The 13,691-nt window shown below is 58.7% G+C and overlaps 1 protein-coding gene across 2 annotated transcripts; it reads right to left on the bottom strand.

Moving 5' to 3' along the window:
- Positions 1–5,241: 5,241 nt before the first annotated feature.
- LOC131587970 (digestive cysteine proteinase 1-like) lies at positions 5,242–13,391 on the bottom strand. 2 transcript variants are annotated; one of them, XM_058856391.1, is made up of 12 exons: positions 13,078–13,391; positions 12,140–12,647; positions 10,983–11,042; positions 10,658–10,750; positions 10,399–10,571; positions 9,454–9,697; positions 9,190–9,382; positions 8,898–9,091; positions 8,203–8,294; positions 7,957–8,118; positions 7,272–7,461; positions 5,242–6,934 (listed from the first exon to the last, which is right to left on the bottom strand). In XM_058856391.1, the coding sequence occupies exons 1-12, from the start codon at positions 13,138–13,140 to the stop codon at positions 6,747–6,749; spliced, it is 2,160 nt and encodes a 719-aa protein (XP_058712374.1). In that variant the 5' UTR covers positions 13,141–13,391; the 3' UTR covers positions 5,242–6,746. The 2 variants fall into 2 exon arrangements, with proteins under 2 accessions (XP_058712374.1, XP_058712375.1); XM_058856392.1 differs by having other exon boundaries at positions 5,255–6,934; positions 12,140–12,417; positions 13,078–13,374.
- Between the last annotated feature and the right edge of the window lie 300 nt (positions 13,392–13,691).

Below are 13,691 nucleotides of genomic sequence, written 5' to 3'. Positions count from 1 at the left end.
GGGGAATGGGCTGGACATGGCCGGACAGGGACTGGGGAATGGGCTGGACATGGCTGGACATGGCCGGACATGGACTGGAGATGGACTGGGGAATGGGCTGGGAAACGGGGCTGGACATGGCCGGACAGGGACTGGGGAATGGGCTGGACAGGGACTGGACATGGCTGGACAGGGACTGGACATGGCCGGACAGGGACTGGGGAATGGGCTGGACATGGCCGGACAGGGCTGGACAGGGACTGGGGAATGGGCTGGACAGGGCTGGACATGGACTGGAGATGGACTGGGGAATGGGCTGGACATGGCCGGACAGGGACTGGAGATGGACTGGGGAATGGGCTGGACATGGCTGGACATGGACTGGACATGGCTGGACAGGGACTGGGGAATGGGCTGGACAGGGCTGGACATGGACTGGAGATGGACTGGGGAATGGGCTGGACATGGCTGGACATGGCTGGACATGGCTGGACAGGGCTGGACAGGGCTGGACATGGCCGGGCAGGGACTGGGGAATGGGCTGGACATGGCCAGACAGGGACTGGGGAATGGGCTGGGAAACGGGGCTGGACAGGGACTGGACATGGCCGGACATGGACTGGGGAATGGGCTGGACATGGCCGGACAGGGACTGGACATGGCCGGACAGGGACTGGACATGGCCGGACAGGGCTGGACAGGGACTGGGGAATGGGCTGGGAAACGGGGCTGGACAGGGCTGGACAGGGACTGGACATGGCCGGGCAAGGACTGGGGAATGGGCTGGACAGGGACTGGGGAATGGGCTGGACAGGGCTGGACAGGGACTGGACATGGCCGGACAGGGCTGGACCGGGCTGGACATGGCCGGACAGGGCTGGACAGGGACTGGGGAATGGGCTGGACAGGGACTGGACATGGCCGGACAGGGGCTGGGAAACGGGGCTGGACAGAGGAACCTGGGCTGGACAGGGCTGAAGTGGGCCAAGGCTAGGAAAAGCTGCTGGGCTGGGCTGGGTTGATGAGCTGCTGCAGGGAGAGAGGGACCCTGTGGAGGAGAGGAGAGGAAAAGGAAAAGGAAAGGAAAATAAAAGGAAAGGAACACAGGAATGTGGGGAGCAGGAGGAGGAAGTGTCTCCATCTTGAGAATGGAGGTGAGAAGGAGCAGAGCTACCCACTCTAGGGAGGGCTGGAGACGCCAGCAGGGCAGGGGTGGTGAGAATATTGTGGCTGAAGGCTTGAGAGGAAGAGAGAATGAGGCAGGAGGTTGTGTCTGTAGGGAAAGGAAACCCTTAATGTGATTGTGCTTCCCCTTTGCTCTGACTCCAGCAGCTGCAGCTGCTCATCCACAAGGCCCAGGCACAACCATGGCTGATTTCACAGAGGATTGGCCTCTAATGGGGAGCAGGGTCAGAGCAAACTGCACCTCCCTCTGCTTACACCACAGCTTGTTGCTCCCTGGAGCAGCTCCAGGTGGGAATACTGAAAGATTTGGCCCTGTTTCATTTTTGGAACAAGGTTGGACTCAAGCTGCTGCAGCAAGGACAGATCATGCACTTCACATAGGCAATAATTGGGTTTTTTTCCATCTAGTAGTTGTCATTTTGTACAGCGTGACACAGAACAGGTGCTTTGGGAAATGGGGGAAAATTAAAGCATTTTGGTGTTAAAAGTTCATTCTAAATCCAGGATGGAATGAGCAAAAGGCAGTAACTACTCACAGTTATGTGATCTGCAACATTTGCTTGACGTTCCTATGCTCCTACATCCTCCCCTCTTTCTCAGACCTTAAGGGATACCTTGAAATCTTTGGGAAACTTCTATCCTTACCTTTTTTTCCTGCACCAGATGACAGTATTCCCAGTCTTGGCTGGTGCAAGTGGTGAAGCTGAAATCTGAGCTGCTGAGGCTTTCCCAAGAAGGACTGGGGGAGTGTCTTGGGTTTTTAGCTTGGCTGCGTGGGTGTGCATAATGAACCGGAATTCTGCTGTGCTTGGCTACCTCGGGGACTAGTTTTAATCACCGGGCAAATGTGCTGTGTGTAGGAGAAATACTTAATTTCATGACATTAGTTGCATTGTGCTGGATGCTGGGTTGTGATTGGGAAATGTCCGTCGGTGGGAAGCAGGAGGCAGAGCTTGGCAGAGCCGGTGGATGGCTGGGAACAAACCCCTCCTCGCTGTTCAGAGCCTGCTCCAGGGGAGGGTTTTGCGGGATGAGGAGGTGGACGACTGGGGATGCTCAGATTTTGGGGTTTGACAGCGCACCTGGAGAAGGGCGACGCTGCCTGCACTCGGTTACAGTAAATCATGGAATCCTGAAATGGTTTGAGTTGGAAGGGACCTTAAAGACCACCCAGTTCCACCCCCTGCCGTGGGCAGGGACACCTTCCAGTGGAGCAGGTTGCTCCAAGCCCCGTCCAGCCTGGCCTTGGACACTGTCAGGCAATCACAGCTGCTCTGGACAGTGTCAGGGCCTCACCACCATCACAAGGAAGAATTTTTTCCTAGCGTAAAATCTAACCCTACCCTTTTTTAGTTTGACTCCTTTCCCCCTTATCCTATCAATTAAAACCTAAAAGTCAGAGAGTGGGGGGTACGGAGTGGCAAATACCTGGGGCTGAAGGAAAAGGAGTGGTTGGATTTGAGAACGTGAACAACAAACCTGCCAGAGCAGTCACGGGTGCCAAGGGAGAAGCATTTGGCTGAGGAAGAGAGTTTGTAAAGCTGCTACTGAAGGAAGTGTGAGAAGAAACGCTTGGAAAGCCACTGCCTCGGTGATTTTCCAGCAGAGCCGCACTGGCAGCAAAGCAGTTTCAAGCCTTCAGAGTTTAGAAGGCTGTTCAGATCTATCAGATGCTCCCTTTCACTGTGGAATGGTTTGGGTTGGAAGGAATTGTAAAGGTTATCTCACTCTAATGCCCTGCCATGGGCAGGGACATCTTCTATTTGTGCCCCAAAAACCTCTAGTTACTGAGTAAGACAGCAGAAGCCTCCCCAGGATCATGGTCTTTCTCGGGGTTTTATGTAAAGCATGTCCTTCCCCTTCATGGAGCAGCTGGGGAGTCCTGGGGAGACCGAGACCCCCAGGAGCCCCTTCCCCCTGGCACTGTGAGCTCTCCATTAGCCCCTCTGGGTCACCTAGAACATTTGGGAGCCACGAGGTTGCCAAAGCAAGTTTGATTCAGCTGCTGTTCCTTGACACCGTCTGTGGCTCTCTGTAAATCACTAACAGATAATAATTTCATATTCTGGCTCTGTGTATTCCCCGCCTGCTGAATAATTACCTTGTTTTGTGCGAGCCATGAGAGGTTTTCACAGATAATTCATCCAGCAGGGAAAGGCAGCCAGATTTTGGGCTGGAGCACATTTTCTGGCCACCTGGCATTGCTGCACAGAGGTCTGTGCCGGAGCACTGCTGCCTCCGGAGGGAAATGCCATATCCAGGACAGCTGAGGGCAGAGCGAAAAACCAAACCCAGATGAAATCCCAGCCGCCCTTCCTCAGAGAATAATTTAGCTTGGCAAACTCAGCCCACCCTGAGTTTCTGGATGTGTGGACAGATTGATCCCACAGATCTGAATGCTCTCACCCACAGAGGAGCTGTTTCACTGGAAACAGAGTTCCTCCCAGGAGCTGTTTGTGGTGGTGACCTCAGTCTTGCCTCATTCCCCATGTCCTGCCTGGCCTTGGGTGGGTGGGTTGGAGCTCAGATCGCCCCAAGGTTGCCATCCTCATTGAGGATGAGGAGTTGAGCTGATGCAGGGCAGGAGGAGGGGGGATCATCCCTGTGCCAGTTTATCTCAGCAGCTCCCAAACCCAGGGTAATTGCTGGCGTCAGTGTGCTGAGAGACTCCAGTCACAGAATCTCAGAATCACTGAGGCTGGAAAAGTCCTCTGAGATCAAGTCCACCCTTTGATCCCCACCTTGTCACACAGACCAGTGCCATCTCCAGTCATTCCTTGCACTCCTCCAGGGATGGGAACTCCACCACCTCCCTGGACAGCCCCTTCCAATGCCTGACCACCCTTTCAGTGAAGAATGAGATGTCACAGCCCTGTTCTACAGCCTCCACAACCCTGATGGAGAGCACAGTGTCCTCACCTTTAACACGGGTCATGGGGACTATCAGCATCTCTGTCTCATCATAAACCAGGGTACTGCTGAGGTGGAAGCCACACAGCCACTCACCTGGGTTGTGATGACTGACAAGCATTTGGTGAGAATCTTCATGGATCAATTCCTAAAGAAACTCAGGAGAGCATCAGGCAGCACTAACGATCTGTTTGGAGGCTCAGGAAAGCCTGGGAGGTGGCCAGGCAGGCTCCCACCTCCAGCATGAGCCACCTCTGGCTTGGACGGCCTCGGAAGGGCTCAGTGTGCAGGCAGATGTCACCTATGCCCAGTTTAGTGCCTGAGCACCAACCTCCTGCTTGTCAGATGCCAAAGAGGGGCAGCTGAACAGGGAGGAGGCCCTGAAGGAGTGGAGACCATGGAAAACACCTAATAGGGCATGGGGGCAGGACTGGAAGCTGGTCACTGAGGGCTACCACCAGTCCTGACCTCAGGAGACTCCCCAAACCACCCCACAGACTAAGACAAAGATGGGGTTCTCAAGGTGGGATATGGAAGGTGGGTCCCAAATCCTCTCACCTTCCAGCCTGAACAGTGCTCACTCCATTAAACACCAACCCCAGCTAACATTTCACCACCAAGGTATCAAATCTGGGGAGTAAGGTGCCTCTTCCAAAGGAAACCTTAATGCAGAGCTTCGGGCCAACTTTGCTTCCAATAAACAACATGGTTCAGAGTGGCTGTGCTTTGCTGTGCTCTGCAAAATTTGGAGCCACTCTGAGGTTTGGGTGCCCAGGGAGGTCTGGAGGTCACAGCTCAGCTGGGCTGGGAGCCAGAACCTACATCTGGCTCTGCAAATAGCAAACCTCCCTTTTAGGTATGTCCTTTCTTATTTTTTCCTTTTTCAAATATAAAAAATAGATTTTTTTTTTTTTAAGTTCCCAGGCATCTAAACTACCCACGCTCCGGACTGCAATATCCCTAATGCCATGAATGCACAATTTCAGTAAATGCTTCACAGGGATACAAAACCTCCAGCTCTCGAAGCCACCTCTGTGTTCAGCAGCAAATTCAGGACATCAACTATCCAAAGGGAGCCTGAAAGTCACGGTTCCCTGAAAGTCAAAGCATGTTTTATTGACTGCAGTCAAGAGAATCAAAGATCTGGAGATCTGGACTCCCACGGAATAAACCACATTATTCCTGTGCAGCGATCATTCCTCTCCCAGACATGAATTCCAGCCAGCCTCCCTCTGGGAATGATTAAAGACCCCTTCAACAATCAGCAAATTGTCAAATAAGCAGGTGAACAAGTGAAAGAAAACAAGGGAATATGATGACCTGCCACCACTGATGAGAGCAGTTGTGTCACCTGGAGGGAAGTGCTGCTCCCTAGGTGCTGCCAGTGCTTTGCTGTACAAAACTGGGGTGTAGCCATGGGGGATGTCACTTCTCAATTATCAAAACTCCATTTTGGGGGAAGGTAGAGCCTCTGCAGATGCAGCTACAAGTCAGGGATGACATTTCCCTGCTTCTAGGTTTCCCTTCCCAGCTGCTGGCTGCTAATTGGGCTCTTGAATTGGGAATCAGAGCCTGGCAGTGCCAGCAGCTCCCACTGGGAACTCTGGGCTGCACACTGTAGCTTCCAGCCCAGCTCCATCCCCGGGGTGGACATCACCAGAATGGCACCAGAACCCCCACAATGAACCTTCAGAGTGTGCTGACCTGTGGCCTGGACACCCTAAGAACAGCAGCAGACCCTCAGCTCATGGTGAGGCTTGTCCATGGCTGTGAGGTTTTGGGGTGAAGCTCGGGAGCAAGGAAGGATGGAAGGAGCATGACAGCTCAGGGGTGTGACCAGCTCAGAGGCACCCCAGGACCCTGTGTGCACCCCACACCCCATGGAGTGTGTCCACTGCCCCTCCACAGCTCCAGGCATGGGGACAGGGACAGAGCAGCCCCGTCCAGGATAGGGGGCCCCAGCAGCTCAGGCTAAGGGGCACAGCTTTAGTGTTCTTGTGCACTGATGCTGCTCTCCAGGATAGCTGGAGCCCAAACAAGGAGCACCCAGCTGAGCCACAGCCACAGTGTAAAAGGGGAGCAGCCCCAGCGAGTGAAGGTGCCTGGCTGGTGGCATTGGCAAACTCCCCGGTGATGAGGTCCCCACCTGCAGCCACAGCAGGCACTCGGGCAGTGGGGCGTAGGGTGGAGGCCTTCCCCCTCCCCAACACCCCACGCCAGGAATTTCTCATCTCAGCAGAAATCCCTGGGGTTGTTTGTGCTCCACCTCAGAGCTGGAAGAGCCGCTCCCCTGGCCCCAGGTGTCTGGGACTGGCTGTGAGAGCCAGCTGGCTCTGCCAGGCAGGACTGTCCCCTCCCCAGGAGGCCTCTAGGGTCCCACAGGACAAAAAAAAACAGGTTGGGGACAGGGATCTGTACAGGATATGTCCCTGGGGCACAGGGGGCACTGCTGTGTGGGCAGCAATTGAATCCCTCCCGTAGAAGCCATCCAGTATTTTTCCAGTGTCTTTATTGGCAAGCCCAGTGCTGTGTTCCTGTCCTGCCCTGCGTCCAGCACTGAACGGACCTGTCCCATTGTGGCCCCAACTTCCTGATGGTTGCACTCAAGGGCCTGATCCAGGGCTGAGTGCTGAGAATGTCGCCCAGGTCTCTCCCTGCAGAGCCAGGGTGCCTCAGGCCAGGATGGGGTAGGTGGCCTCAGTGGCCACACCACAGTTGTTGTCCTTCATGGCCATAAGGATGTAGCCGTTGTTGCCCCAGTATGTGGACCAGGAGTTCTTGATGAGCCAGTAGGTCTCTCCCTGCAGGACTCCGTAGCCCACGGCCAGCACTGCATGGTCCAGCAATCCTGGTGTGTTGTCTGCAGGGAATGACATTGGAGAGAGCTCGCTTGGAGAGCCCCCCGGTCTGGAGGGTATCTCTGTCTGCTCAGCATCCCTGTCCAGAGAGTACCCCTCTCCAGACACCATTCCTTTTTGGAGACCGTCCCTGCCTGGAGAAGATCTCTGTCCAGTAATCCCTGTCCAGAGGACATCCCAGTCTGGACAGCACCCCTTCTCCCAGGGCTACCCTCAGTGCTGCAGAGGACTTCAGGGTTCCTCCCCTCCACCCCTCCCTTGACCAAAAAGATGGGACCTAGGTGTCTGGCATCTCCTTGGGCACCCAGGACCTCCCGTGCCCCGTGCTGCTTGTCTCACCGCACTTGGGCTCGTAGTAGATGCCATTGGAGTAGAAGGAGAAGCTCTTGTGCGAGGCATCGATGCTGACAGCCACGGGGCCGTGCTTGTAGATGGCAGCTTTGACTGCTGTGATGTTGCCCGAGGTGACGTTGACGTAGCCCGTGATCTTGGCCAGCATCTCAGACTGGTTGTAGTGGCACAAGCCATTCTACATAGCCAGGGGACACACACTGTCATCAGGGCCCCCAGGATCCCTCGCTGGGACCCTGTGCCCCTGCCTGACCCTGTGGATGCAGGGAGTGATCTGGAATTTGGGTTGTGAGAGCATCCTGGCTCTGACCCCGCTGTCCTCTCAAGCCCAGGGTGGTGGGGATGTTCTGCCAGTTGCTCAAGGACACAATGTGGGGAGCTGGCTCTGCACCAAAGCCCTGGAGGGCTGTTGCCTCCACACATGGGTGGAGGAGCTTTGTCCCTGTTTTGAAAGAAGAGAAACTGAGGGACACGGTGACAAATCCACCTGGATGAGCCCTGGGGCTTGGCTTTGACAGTTCTGTGAACTACGGAAGCCTGGTGCCTTGGGGACGAGGTGACATCCTCATCTCCAGAGCCTGTTAGTGCCTCTGACACATGCACGTGGGTCCCACCATGGCTTTAAAGCCCCAAGACGTTGGGAAGGCCATCAGGGACAAGGGGCCACCCTCACCTGCCCCTTGTAGGTGCCGTAGGACTCGGTGCTGGCAATGCCCCCATGCTTTTTGATCCACTCGTACGCTCGCCACTCCTCGCCCCCGTCGCAGGCATAGTTCCCAAAGCCCCAGGAGCAGTCAATGAGGACTTGCTGGGACAGGGGGGTCAGCACGCCGGTCTGTGGGGAGGACACGGTGCAGAGGTGGGGACAGGCACCCTCCAGGCACCCCATCCACCCTGTGGGGCACAGCCCTGCTCCCACCTTGAGGAAGAGGGCACCTTCCATGGCTCCCGTGGTAGCAAAGCTCCAGCACGACCCACAGACAGCCTGATCCTTCACGGGGGTGACAGCACCTGGGGACAATGGGGTGGGGATGAGAATCTGGGCTGACACCGAGGGATGGAGGTAGATGGAAGGGAAACTGAGGCAGGACTTGAGGTCAGAGGCAGCACAGCCAGATCTTGGTGCTAACTGAGAAAGGGGGGAATGCACCAGCAAACCTGGGAGCCCTGCTCTTGGCTAGGGGCAAGCTCTGGGGGTGTCACTCCCAGCTGACAGGGACATGGGTGCAGCCAGATGTCACTTCAGATGTCACATCTGTCCCTGGGGCACCAGAGCGAATTTAGGGCCAAGTGATGACCCAGTTGCCGTTCATCATAGAACACAGAATGGTTTCCATTGGAAGGAACCTCAAATACCATCTCATGCCACCCCCTGCCATGGGCAGGTTCCACTAGACTGGGTTGCTCCAAGCCTTGGACAGCCCCAGGTTCTCCAGACAGCCTGTTCCAGTGTCTCACCAACCTCACAGATGTGCACCCCAAGGGACAGCACAGCTCCACAGGCTCCCCAGTGTAGTGATGGGGAACAGGGGAGCTCTGTGGGACTCAGTGCAGGCCTGGGTGAGGAGCGCTCAGTCCCGAAGCACCCCGGTGTCCCTGTGAGCCCACACGTACCGTACATGCGCCAGTCAAGGCTCTCGGGCAGGATGATGCTGGCATAGAGCTCACTGGGGAAGGGCAGCCCGTTGTTGGGGGTCCCACTGCGACGGCGGCCCCGCAGGGCTGCCAGTTCCTGCGGCGTGCGGTCGGCCAGGTGGTTCAGGGCCAGCGTGTAGGAGAGCGCGGCGCGGTTCCGCGAGTGCACAAACCTGCCAGCGTGGTGGGGACAGCACCAGCTGGCACTGCCACCACCTCCTCGGTGTGAGCAGCACCCCCAGAGAGTCCTCATCTCCCCACCTGCCCGTACCTCATGTTGTGCACAAAGATGCTCTGCCTGTGCTCCAGCTCCCGCTCGGAGCTGTAGCGCCGCCCCATCTGCCGCCGGTACTCGTGGAAAACGCAGTGTGCCCAGGGCCGGTGCTGCCCCACCAGGTCCTCCATGGGGTTTGCCAGCACACGGTGCTCCGCCACGTTCCCCGGCAGCACCCCACACTTGGTCTCTGGGCAGCGAAAAGAGGACGCTGTCAGCCCGAGCCCCACGGACAGGAGAGGGGGGCCCTCCCTGGCTCACCATTGACGGGCAGGTTGAAGATGGACGGGGGGTAGCTGTTGTCGAAGTCAGTGTAGGCGATTTCGTACTTGTCGTAGTGGGAGCCCAGCAGGCTGTTGTACCCCCGCATCTCGTAGTGCACGGGGGCCACCCCACAGCTGGAGTTGGTCACCCACAGGGTGTAGACATTCTTCTTCTGTGCCCAGCGGGTGACGTTCTGCCACACGGCACAGTAGCGGCCCTCGTAGTACTCCTCCCGCAGGAACTGGGGGGGACACGGCCTCAGCGAGGGGACCCCGACCTCCCCCAGGCCCTCCTGCTGCCCCTGCAGCCCCTTTGCACAGCCCAGGGCACACACCAGGCCCTGGGGCTGGGTCTAGTGGCTCCGTGGCCGTCAGCACACAGCCGTGTGTGAGATGGAAGTTGGGGCAAGGACACTGGGTGTGACACAGGGCAGAACCCCCTGTCTGGCTCAGTGGTGCCCTGGGGACACTCCACTGTGCACAGCACTCTGTGCACCCATAGCAGGGGGCCTGGCTGTGCTCTCTTCCAAAACCTGAAAAGATTTTTTTCCTGCGTGTTTCCAACCTCTCGCCACGCAGCATGTGTCCAGCTCAGTGACAACCTGCTGTCCCCACTGCTCTCGTGCTGTGCCTAGCCCTGACGCAGGCTGGGGCCGGCAGGAGCTGAGCTGCTGTGCAGAGACTTGCCCCAAACCATGCCGAAATGCCAGCATTTGTGTGGGATGTGACACGTCCCAACACGACTGCTGGAGTTGGGAAAGCAGCCAGGAGTCCGGCCCCAATCTGGGCGGGGAAATGACCCTCCCTGCACCCCGGGGTGTGGGGACGTGTCCTGGCCAGTCCCAGTGCCCTGCAGCCCTCGGACAGAGAGGAGCATCTCCCAGCACTCCTTCCCACAACCTGCTTTGGGGTGCAGGTCAGATCGAGGCCCTGAGCTTCCCACCTTAAAGCCCCTCATGCTGGGGAAGACGCTCTGAGCCGTGACCACATCCTCCTTGGAGCCGGGCAGCTGGAAGCACTTCCTGGTGTTCACCTCCTTCTCAGTCGTCTCTGGCGTGATCTTGTACCTCATCCCATAGGGCTTCACCGCTGCCAGCTGGTAGGTTATCACCTGCCCTGTGCCAGGGAAAGGGAAACTGAGGCACGGGAGTCCTGCTGTGCAGGGTGGGCGCGGCTGGAGCAGCTGGGTGCCCAACTCTTACCTCCGTAATACTGGATCCGGCTCTTGTTCCCCGTCAGGTTGTACCAGGCTTCAAAGGGCTCCTCAATCTCAGCGTAAGGCAGCTTAATGACCCCTGCGAGCCCCCGGCACAGGACACAGGTCAGCCCCAAAGCCTCAGCACCCCAACATCCCTCCCTGAGCCCCACAGAGTCTGCAGAGCCACAGCTGACCGAGGCAGCGCGCCCATGGCTCAGGAAGAGACTCAGCTGTGGGAACCTGCCCCAGTCTGGCACTGGCACAGCCCGGTCCCAGCAGTGCTGAACATCCTCTGCTCCCCCCCACGGGGGGCTGCGGGGTCCCATTACCTCGGACGTGGTAGATGGAGCCAAAGTGAGGGGGCGGGTGGGAGAGCCCATTGTCCTGTCCTGAAAGGCAGAGAGGGGCAGGGTGAGGGGGCTGTGTGTCCCCCCCAAACTGAGATGGGGAGGGGAGGCTGCCAAGCCTGGGCCTTCCCTGCTTGGCCAAAAGAGCTTCCTGAGCTCATCTAAGGCACACCAAGGGACACTGAGGCACCAACACCCTCCCAGGGTCAGCACCATGCCACAGCCTGCCGTGACGCTGGAGCAAGCCCTGCACTGTTGCACCCCTGGGGAGCCCCAGTTCCTGAGTGACTGCTGAGGTGATGCCACAGTGTCACCCCCAGCACTGGTGGCCCTGGACTTGAATGTTTCCAAGGTGGGACCCAGCTGAGCTGTCCCCAACACACAGAGCATGGTTGAGGGATGCCAGGGATCTCAACCTGGCACCAAGCTGCAGATGCCTGGTTCTGCCTGGCATCTTCCAGTGACCTCCCCAGTCTCCCTCCGGGCTCCCAGCTTGTGCAACCCCACGCCAACACAACTGCTGGGAACGAGCCCTTCCCTCCCTCAGCATCTTCCTCCTTGCCAGGAGTGACCGGCAGCACCTGCCAGACCCAGACAGCACCTGCCCAGCCTGGGATAGCGGCGAGCACACCCTCCCCCCAAGCCTCGGGGAGCTGGGGACGAGCAGACCCCCACCAGCCCCGCAGGCTGTGCTGTGGGTACCCACACACGTCAGTGGGTACCATCCCTGGGCACCCACAGACAGTGTCAGGCTTGGGGGAGCTGCAGCCACCTCCCAGCCCCACTGGGCATTATGGACACCCAGAAAGGGAGTCCCACGGGGGCATGGTCACCCTGCCACCCCTGTCAACTCACACTTGGCTGCCCTGCCTGGTGGGTTAAACCCCTTGCATTAAAACCTCAATTTAGTCTTATTTTCACACCCCCATCCCCACCAAGACCTCAAGACACATCTCCCCCCCCACCCTCTTTCCTACCCACCCCAGCTGTGTCTTGGAGGAACTGCGAATTTTGGGGCCCAACACACAATAAAACCACTTCCCCAGACTCAAACCTCGGCTGCAGTGCAGCGGGAGATCTGGTGGGGTGCCCCCATCTCCCTCCCATGGCCGGGGTGTCCCCGGGAGGGTCAGACTCACCCCGGACGGCGATGCAGAGCGCAGAGGCCACGAGCCAGAGGAGAGCTCCCATCCCGGCCGGCTCGCCCGGCAGCGGCTTCTCTGCTCTAAGCGGAGGCAGCGGCGGCGAAAGCCGGCAGAGCCAGTGCAGAGGCCGGGCCCTCCCCGGAGGAGGGCAGGAACCGGGGCAGGAACCGGCCCCGTGCGCTGCCCGGAGGGGGGACGGGCACCCCGGGGCACTCGGCGGGGAAAACGTGTCCCGGCAGGGCCCGGAGAGGGAGATGGAGCAACGCCGGGCGCTGCGGGAGATGATGGGAGGTGCAGGATGAGCCCCAAAGTGCCTCAAGCAGCATTCGGATGGGTGCACTGCATGGATCTCAGGGACACCCCCCAGGCTTCCTTCCCTCTCAGGATGAGTCAGGAGGTGACAAGTTAAGGAGCAGGTCCCCAGCCTGGTGGGGACCCAGGGCCCCCACCCGCCCTGGCGCACCCCGGGAGAGCGCCGAAAGAAACCTGGAAGCCGGAGCCACTGTCACAGAGGAAAGAGGTCGTGAGGGTTAACTGCAGGGCGAGGAGGAGGAGGAGGAGGAGGAGGAAGATTGTGGAGAGGTGGGAAGGATGCCACTCCAGCCCAGCTGTGTGGGAGAACAGTGTGACAGAGCCGGGACAGAGCCAGCTCCAGGAGGGTTCAGAGAGGATGCAGGGGAGCTCAGGCAGGGTGCAGGGGGGATCACACAGGATGCCCGGAGCTCAGACAGGGTGCAGGGGGGATCACACAGGATGCCCGGGGCTCAGGCAGGGTGCAGGGGGGATCACACAGGATGCCCGGGGCTCAGGCAGGGTGCAGGGGGGATCACACAGGATGCCCGGGGCTCAGGCAGGGTGCAGGGGGGATCACACAGGATGCCCGGGGCTCAGGCAGGGTGCAGGGGCACTCAGACAGGGTCTGGGTGGCTTACCCCAATCCCAGAGCTCACTGAAGTTTGTGGCTTGGTGTGACCGATGTCAGATCTTGGAGCCATCCCACCAGTAACTTTTACCTTTTATAAGGGGCAGATAAGGGGTCCGATGTCTAGTGGACAATCCACGGACACAGGACTGGCTTGAGCCACGTAAGAGCTGCACCCTGTCTTGGGTGGGGTGGTGGGGACACCCACTCAGTGTGGGACGCCCCTGGAACACAGCCCAGAGCTACCTGCCATCACCCAGGCATGGTGGGCTGTTCACTGCCCCTCCACGGTTCTGCCCTGCCCCTGAGAGCCTGTGCCCGAGGAGCGGGTGGCTGCTGTGTGCGTCCTGTCACCGGACAAATCCCAGCAGGCAGAGCCTGGGAATCCACGCCAGCGTCTCCTTGTCCTGCTGGGGACCAGAGCCCCCCGATGCCCGTTCCCCACTGTCCCAGCTCCACGGGCAGGCTGGGGTCCCCAGCGAGAGCGCCGAGCTGATCCAGGGGGGATCCGGAGGGGGATTCGGTGGGGATCCGTGGGGAATTCGGAAGGGGGTCCAGGGGGGATCCAGAGGGGATCCGGGGGGGATCCAGCAGCCGGCTGGGCTGGCTGGTACAATGAACCAT

This window comes from Poecile atricapillus, chromosome 24 (assembly GCF_030490865.1).
Source record: "Poecile atricapillus isolate bPoeAtr1 chromosome 24, bPoeAtr1.hap1, whole genome shotgun sequence".
In the NCBI taxonomy this organism is placed as follows: domain Eukaryota; kingdom Metazoa; phylum Chordata; class Aves; order Passeriformes; family Paridae; genus Poecile; species Poecile atricapillus.
The sequence above is the reverse complement of the archived record's forward strand: the minus strand, read 5'-3'. Positions and strand labels throughout refer to the sequence as shown.

Bases quoted from the DNA above. Each gene is read 5' to 3' on its own strand.
- LOC131587970 (XM_058856391.1), bottom strand. From the start codon at position 13,140: ATGGCTCCAAGATCTGACATCGGTCACACCAAGCCACAAACTTCAGTG. The intron at 7,462-7,956 runs GTGAGGGTGGCC...CTGGCTATGTAG, and splicing joins ACGGCACCTACAAGGGGCAG to AATGGCTTGTGCCACTACAA. The intron at 6,935-7,271 runs GTGAGACAAGCA...CATTCCCTGCAG, and splicing joins CTACTACGAGCCCAAGTGCG to ACAACACACCAGGATTGCTG.